Source organism: Daktulosphaira vitifoliae, unplaced genomic scaffold (assembly GCF_025091365.1).
Source record: "Daktulosphaira vitifoliae isolate Bord-2020 unplaced genomic scaffold, ASM2509136v1 Scaffold_2, whole genome shotgun sequence".
NCBI lineage: Eukaryota > Metazoa > Arthropoda > Insecta > Hemiptera > Phylloxeridae > Daktulosphaira > Daktulosphaira vitifoliae.
In genome coordinates, this window is record NW_026099573.1 from 5,139,807 (window position 1) to 5,148,706 (window position 8,900).

The 8,900-nt window shown below is 29.7% G+C and overlaps 2 protein-coding genes across 2 annotated transcripts; both read right to left on the reverse strand.

Annotated features, from left to right (window-relative positions):
* Nucleotides 1-425: 425 nt before the first annotated feature.
* On the reverse strand, nucleotides 426-2,017 carry LOC126897906 (uncharacterized). The gene is made up of 2 exons (XM_050671852.1): nucleotides 1,421-2,017; nucleotides 426-1,211 (listed from the first exon to the last, which is right to left on the reverse strand). Exon 2 carries the CDS (start codon nucleotides 1,194-1,196, stop codon nucleotides 426-428), a length of 771 nt encoding a protein of 256 aa, XP_050527809.1. The 5' UTR covers nucleotides 1,197-1,211; nucleotides 1,421-2,017.
* Nucleotides 2,018-3,956: 1,939 nt separating this feature from the next.
* Nucleotides 3,957-4,684, reverse strand: LOC126897907 (uncharacterized). The gene is made up of 2 exons (XM_050671853.1): nucleotides 4,401-4,684; nucleotides 3,957-4,296 (listed from the first exon to the last, which is right to left on the reverse strand). Exons 1-2 carry the CDS (start codon nucleotides 4,682-4,684, stop codon nucleotides 3,957-3,959), a joined length of 624 nt encoding a protein of 207 aa, XP_050527810.1.
* Nucleotides 4,685-8,900: the final 4,216 nt, after the last annotated feature.

Sequence of the window (8,900 nt, forward strand, 5' to 3'; positions counted from 1 at the left end):
TCATCATCGCCAAATATCCCTTCATTCAAAGGAAAAATTCCTGTCACTTGAAATCCTTTTGTTATATTATGAACAGAAAATGCTCGGCCATATGCTTTTGTTATACATTCACCTATATTATATATAGTGATCGGACGCTTATTTTCCACCATCCACTCCTTTACAGCCTGATTATAGAAAGTTTTATAAGGGCCAAATACTGTTCGGTCAAGAGGCTGGAGTTTGTGGGACGTATGAGGTGGAAGTGTTAAAAAAATGATATGGTTTTCTCTAGCCAACTTAATAGCTCCTACTGTTATGTGAGATTCATGATTGTCCATTATTAATAAGATTTTATTTTCAACAGATGGCTTTGTATGTTTAATAAAATGATGCAAGTACTGTACAAATATTAAATCATTTGACCATCCAGATGGATTTGCACCTCAAATTGTACCCGGTGGTACATGTAACAACATAGGATCTGTACATTTTTTCCTTGGAAATATAATCATGGGTGGAACATGGTTCCCAGCAGCATTTATAGCACAAATCATGGTAACATTTATGCCCCGTTCACCTGAGGTCATACAGCCAACTTGTTTACTCCCCTTAGTGGCAATGATTTTTGGAGGTACATGGACTGTAGAATTCCCTGTTTCATCCAAATTATAAATACGATCAGGAGTAAAATGACTTCGGGATAAACAATTAATAAGATTGTTGAAAAAAGCAGAAACATTAAATTTATTAAAGCTGGTGGCTCGTGACATACTAGTAGGCTCAGGTTTCCTGAGGGATAGTGTATTATTGCGGCTAAAAAAACCTCTCATCCATTCCTTGCCAGCTTCTTCAGATTTATCCCATTCTTTCACATGTTTACCATTACTAACTGCAAACTGATATGCTAATTTTCTAGTATCAGTTTTGGTAAGACCGTACTGTAACCTCGCAGACATTTTTAAGTATTCAACTAATTTTTTTTCTTCATCTACTGTGAATACTTGACGATGATTAATTTTGGATGTGTACTTATAATTATCTGTATTCAAACTCTTGAACAATTTAATGTGCCGTAACAATGTGGTTTTAGATACATTATAAATACTCACAGCTTCTGATAGTGTTAGATTCTTTGCTTGAACATCATTAACAGCACTCTCTAAATGAGTTTGATTGGGTAATACTCTTTTAATACCTCGTTTGCTTCTAGGCATTTTAATTGTACTAATCTACAAGCAATTAAATAATAATTCGTAATGAAATATTAATTTATGAACAATTAATGGATGGTGCAAGGTACAATTTTTTTTTTTGGTCCAAGGTACATTCAAGTTTCAATTTTAAATAATTGTTCTTTTGGGCATTTTGTACATTTATATCGTAACAAAGGACCACACCATTCAATTAAATACAATATTTAACATAGGTTAACACTTACCTTATCAATTTGAGTTAAAAAATTAGAACATAACAAATCATGTTTTAAATTTTAAAAATTGTTTTTTTTTTTTTAAAGAAATGGTTTGCTGCTTATCAAAAAAATACGCGCATTTTTCTTATCATTATCTAAATTATTTATTGTAGTAGAACTAATGACGTAAATTTCATCCATGAGATTTTGTTTTCTCCCAATATTTTATAAAATATTTACATTAGTCCAAGGTACAAGCGGTCCAAGGTACAACACTCTCCCCTACATTAAAAATATTATAAATTATTATTTATGCAATATCACATATTATATTATACAGAACAATAATTATAACATAAGTTAAGAAAAATAATCTATTCAATAAATTTAACTAATATGCAAAATTAAAATGTACTCATTTTTCAGTGAGACTTTTTTTTTCTCTCAAAGAATAAATTAAACAAATAAATAAATAAAAATGAGTTTAAGAAAAATTTAATTAAGTTATCCACTTAATTTCATCTCACTCATTATCAACATTCAAAATTCCAACAATATCAAAAATAAAAATACGAGCGAATGGGAAAAATGTAACAATAATATTGAAATCACGTACAAACTCATCATCTAAAAAAATAAAATACTATGAACTGTACATATGTAAACAGATTAATCAAATGGAAACAGAAAAAATGTGGAAGAAATTAGCACAACTACGAGCAGAACAATTACTTATGGGCATAGATCTTCTAATGTATGAATCTAACTGTATGTATTATTTTGCAATCAAAGCCATTGATGAACACGGAAGTAGTTCGCCTTATGAACAAGCTTAAGTTTAGATAAGAGATTAAAAACCATTTTTATTTATTTATTTTTTTCTTTCCACAAACATAACTTATATATACATTATTATTATATTATACTGTACAATTAATTGTTATCAATATTAAATTATGAATTTTTATAAATATTACATACATTTTTAATATGATTTTATGTTGTGAGATCACAACATTTAAAAAAAAATTAGGGTAGATATTGTAATAATAGTATTGACGTGACAAAAATTATGTAATCATCTTATTAATCATATTATTGTGTATTTAAAGAAAATATTGTAAACTTTAATCACAATTAAATTATATGTCAATAAAAATATCTGGAAACACTAATGATGTTAATCCCTAATTGAATTAAAAAAAAAAGTATAAAAGACGGATTAACGTGGCATAAAAATCTCACTTGCACTTAGAATCTCTGAATGTCAGTTAGTTCATCAACATCATCAGTGTGAAAAGACACATTTTAAAAAATAAAAAAAAATACTTATTCAAAGGTAAGCAAAAATGCTGAACATAAAATTTTAAATAAATAATAAAGTAAATAAGTACTTTTGGTAAAACTGAATCTATATACAGCAGATTTCGTTTGAGCTGTTATTTTACGGTTGGCGATTGCTCTTGATTTTTAGTAAATTAAAATTGACATATACATATGAATAGTAATATTCCTTTTTCTTTGGAATTGTATTATTAAAAAAAAAAGAAAACCCTCGGAACACTGACCCCGATATAAAAAGTAACTCAAAAAAATAATAATAAGGAATTAAGCTTAAGACCATAAAGGTAGAAACACATTATTATCACGTCATGTGAAGTCACGTGTTATTACGTGAGCTCACGTGTCAAGAAAAAAGTGCGGAGTATTATTATACATGTACTTTAATTTGCCAGAACCACACTGCTATCACGTCACACTTGTCGCATCCCGTCACCAAAGTTTTGCGTGATAACACGTGTTTGTGTTCTGTACATCCGCATATTTCGCTATACGTCACGTCACATTTCCCAAAGTCTAAATTTTAAACCTTAATTTTTTAACCTCCGAGGTAAATATTTTATTAAAAAAAAATGGATGAAAAATTAATTGAAGTAGTGCGCCAACACATGGTTTTATATGACCACGGATCGCGAGATTACCGTGATCAAAATATAAGACAGACAGCGTGGGAAGAAGTTGGCAATGAGTTGAATATTTCAGGTAATGGCAAATTTGTAAAATTTTTGTCATTTATATTATAATATATTTTAACTTGCTGACTCGTCAAACCTTGTTGTGCCAGTTTGAGTATTTGTGTTAACGCGCGTAAAAATATAAATAAATTTATATTTATGACACCAATAGTTTATATTAAAAAAAATATATTTTAATTTAATTCCCGAACAAAACATATTCAGAAATTACAAACTTGGCAATGTAGTCTATAAAAACGTTCGCAATCGTTCGTTTTTCGGCTACAAATTCTCTGATAAGCGTTGTGTTAAAATTAAAACGTTTGCAATCGGGTTGTACCCAAATAGACATTCCTAATAATAACAATGCGTTATTATCGTTCGTTTTACGAAACACAAGTGTAATTATTTAATAATAAAAGTATATTAAATAATAAATTGTTATGTTTAATAAAAAACGAATTATCTTACAAATGCTATAAAAGATTGCATGAAAAATATAATACATTTTTTTAATCTTAATAATGTAATTGTAATACGAAATAAAATTATGTGTTTCTTCCTTTACGAACTCTATCAAGTTGCCATGGGACACGACCAACTTCAGAAATGAAATACTCTTTGAATTTTTCTCTAATATTAAACGCGTCACGAGTACAATTTCTTCTCAAAAAATCTAAATTTGTGAGAGCTGATTCGGTATTTTGTGTTGATGTATCTTCTGGTTCAAAAGCATTGTCTCCGCACAGCATATTATGCAAACAGCATGATGATAACACAATTTTGTCAACAAATTCCGGTTGTACCTCTAAGTTTTTTCTAAAACATCTCCATCGTGCAGCTAGTATTCCGAATGCATTCTCGACTACACGTCTTGCCCGAGATAATCTATAATTGAAAATCTTATTAGGCTCATTATCTCTTAAATAATTTCGACTATATGGGCGAAGTAAATACGTTGTTAGTGGGAATGCCTCATCACCAACAAGTACATATGGTATATGTTTTCAGTTATAGGAATTGGTTTCGGTACATTAAACGTGTTACTGCTTAATCTCTTGCCAATTGTTGACTTAGAAAAAATTCCACCATCAGAATTTCGGCCATATGAACCCACATCAACCGCAATAAATTTGTAGTCGGCATCAACTAATGCTAATAATACAACTGAATGGCTTCCTTTATAATTAAAAAACGTTGATCCAGAATTAATAGGACATTCAATGTTAATATGTTTCTCATCTATTGCACCAATACAATTTGGAAAATGCCACATATCTTTATATTTTTGCGCTACTGTTTTCCAAGTTTCCAAGTAGTATATAAATAGACTGCTTTTGAAGAATCTACAGGTAAAAATTTAATCAAGCGTTCTTTAATTTCACATTTAACTACATAATGAATGCAAATGGCTAATTGGTCTGTTACACTAAATTCTTGCGATGAATCTACTAGATGACTAAAACACTTAACTTCTTGGGCTTCTTTTTTATTTCAAGTTGAATAAAATTAGATATTAAAGTTATAATTTTATTAATCATAGTCTTAGAAATAAATGTTACAAGCGAACCTCGTCCTCTATCGGGTGTCACTAAATTATGATTTTTACTTTTTTTTATAACATATTCTAATTGTTTTTCAAGAAGCGGATCAAATTTTGACCAAGTTATTAATAATTCGAGAAAATTCCCATGATTTATACTTCTATCGTCTAATGAATAGGCTTGTTCTCCTTTATGTGATCTATAAGCAATATTTTGTCTGCCAATATAAAGAATACCTTCAATTATTTTTGATAAGAAAAGCCTTCTTATGAATGTGTTAAAACTTTCATGGATTGTCTTGTTGCTTGAAGTGCTTGAGGATATATCCATGTTTACAGTTGAGTTCTGACGTTTCGGACTCATTGCAGAGTCCATCTTCAGAGTGATGGTTGCTAGTCGGTGGCTGCAACTATACTATAACTATATAGATGGACTCTGCAATGAGTCCGAAACGTCAGAACTCAACTGTAAACATAGATATATCCTCAAGCACTTCAAGCAAAGAAAAGCCTTCGTTCTGAAACTTGTACTAAAAAAGTGTTTCGTTGGTTTACGTTTATAAGTGCTGATATATCATTAGATTTTTTTGCCTGCATATATGCGTACATGGCTTCATTGTGTACTTTAGAGTTTTCATGCACTTGAACTTCCTTGTAAATGTGCTTAGTTAATGTTTTTATACCTTGTACAAATAATGAATCCTTAATATATGAAAAAGCCATGCAAACTGAACAATACACATTTTCTTCTTCTTTATTAAATGATAACCACTATCTTGGCACTCGTGTTTTATCAGTATCAGACAACTGGCGGTAATACATTTTATATGGATTAAAAGGCAACTCTGCATATTGGGGTTGAATAGGATGTTTCAATAGAAACGTCAACTTTTCAGCTAAATTTGAATCATGTTTTAAAGCTTTAAAGTTAAAAGATGAAGTAGACAATAACTGGGATGATAAATCTAACTCTTGTAAGTCTTCATTTGTTGTTGGTTCATTTGTATTGTTTGTAAATTTTTTAATTTTTATGTCTTCGTCAATAAACTCCTCAATTTCAATGTTTTTATTGGTAATTTTCTGAGTTCTTAAATCTACAGAACTTTCAGAACCATGAGTTGAAATAAATGAAACTTCAGTCTCAGTAACTATTACATTTTCCTTGGGTGTAGAATTATTGCTAGTTACAGGGACTAATAATGATGAAAATTGTGATATCTGTTTGTTTGTATTTATAGATCCATGATGTTTTAAATCATCGTCGTCATTTTGGTGAGTTGAAACAAGTTGAGATTTTAATTCACTTAGATTTTGTCCAAAATTAAGTTTTAACTGTTTTTTGTCTAGTGCAATACTATGTAGTTTTTGTTGGTTTGCTTCTTTTTTGCGTGCTCCACTAGATTTACGTTTTGGTATAGGTCTTTTACTAATGCTACGTTTACGTTCTTCCATACTAAATTAAAAAAAAAATACTTATCGTACATTTTGTTTACGTGCTTAAAAAATAATTTTATTAATTTTTTTCAAATTTAAACAGATATAAAAAAATTTTAATTCTGAATGTGTCTATGAATTAGTTTTCTTTTTTCTAGGTTTCTTACGAAGCCAAATTTTGAATTTTTTCTTTAAGAAGTCAAAAAAAGCATTTTAAAATAATTTAATAAATTATTCGATAATTGCAAGTTTAACGCTTCCAAATTCCAGGCCCCTTAATATAAAACTATATGTTAGAAAACATTTAGATATTACATTTACAACTAAACTAAGTATCTATAATTAATATCTAGATGGCTAGATGGTAAATTTATCTTTAAAGCGAAAAGGAAAGAACGCGTCAAAGTCAATTTTCAAAAGACGGTCAGACAATATTAAAATGTTGGTAGGTACGGAATAACATAATGGACGGCGGCCGTTGAGTAATTGCACCGCGTACCGTAAAAACACCTACCTAATTAATTTTTAATTAATAATTTATAATCATTTCAAAAGTCAAATAGAGCCATAATTTATAATTATTAATAAATAGGAAATAATTCATTTTATTGTTTTTATACCTTAACTTAATAGAACGTTGCAATGAATCGTCAAATCATACAAAATTTAGTGCGGGCTGCGGAGTGTCGATTAACGGTGTGCCACACTCGGTTTATCGTGGTCGATTATGTTCATGTGTTCTTTTGAAATGCAATAGATACTATCTATTAGATGGGTAATAACACTATAATATCAGTTTTATGGCAATAGTTTATTAGTACACAGATTAAACGAAAACGATTAGCTCATCTACGATTTCCCCACGAAACAAAAATACAAACTAAAGAAAAGAAACATGCCAGCACGATGTATTACCTGAAACCGTTGTTATTTCATTGTACTACTTATTGTAATTTGTCGGCTATAAGTTATAAGTTATAACGATATTGATATCAAGATAACGCATTACATTGGGTTTTTACTTCTGAGAACACCTAAAACCTATAATGACTTTCTAAAAATAAATGCAATCGACTTTCCAACTTGAAATGGAAATCAAAGTATAGGGGCCAAACATAATACAGATGAGGGGCCAGTCGGCAATCAGCGACCAGCCGACCGGGTCAGTCCGCCCCTGGTTATAGTAGACGTTATATACCGTATATAGTCACACTTATGTCAAAGTATCCCCGAGTAGCAATTCGAGTTCATACCGGGTTCATTTAATATAGTAACAACGGTGCTGAACTCAGTTCAAAATCCGTTCACAGCACGGTTCAAAATGAGATTTGAATACGGACTTTAACATGGGATGAACCGAGTTCTACAAAAGTTCAGTAAGAGTTCAAAGACCGTTCCTCGGTTCAACTATGAAACGTTCGATAACAGTTCAATAATCGTTCATTAGTTCATTAGAAATTACGGTATTTAAAATTAAATTTATAGGTTTTGTATATATTTAAACATTTTATAATTTTAAAATAATAAATTGTATTACTATATACACAATGTATAAAATAAAATAAAATAAAATATATTATACGTAAATATAAAATAAAATAGTTAACCTTCGAATTTTAGGTTTATTTTATATTAAATGATAATTAGTAAACAATCCATTCATACAATTTGATTATAATTAATATAAATTAGTAACAATAGATAATTTTAAATAAAAATAATGATGTTAGCAATGTCAGCAATTTATTTACTGTAACTCAGTTTGATTTATTGTTGTACAATATATATCAAAAAAATACAATAAAAATATTTTATCATAATTAGTTAATCACTAAGGTGTTATAGAGTTTAGACAAGAAATATATAGTTAATATTAGTACAGAAAATTGTGAAATTGCAATAGTTGATATAACAAAAAATATTACTGTGGTTATAAAAACAATTAGTAATTTTAATTTAATTTCCATGAAATTGAATAAAAGAAAATCATTGCCATAAGAACAACAAGAGGAGTAAAACACAGAAGTAACAATCAATAAGATGGCATAAGATTACCATGTTTTTTTTTACTTGTAATGTTGCAGAATTTATATCAGTTTTTAATAAATCTTATCAGTTAATGGTGTGTGCGTTAGGTATTATGTATGTCCCCAATTATAAAATTAGCTTATATACCAGTTAACCGATCCAATGGTCAGTACCCGGTTTGTTGTGACAGTTGACCGCACACAGTGCATCCCTATACTCTTGTATTCTCCCTATGAACCAGTTCAAAGTTGGCACCTCCACCACTCGGCGACATCATGATCACAGGCCACTACACAAATGCCGCTACAACAGATTTTTTTTTTCTCATCCAAACTACCGAGGCGACAAGTTGTCTGTTTTTTTGTGAAAACCACGTTTTTGTTTTTTGTATTTTTTTTTGTCCTCCGTTTTTTTTTTTTATAAAATAAAACGTTGAGTCGACCTGCCGTCTACTTTGGAGTCAATCAGGCCGTTTATTGTATTTTTT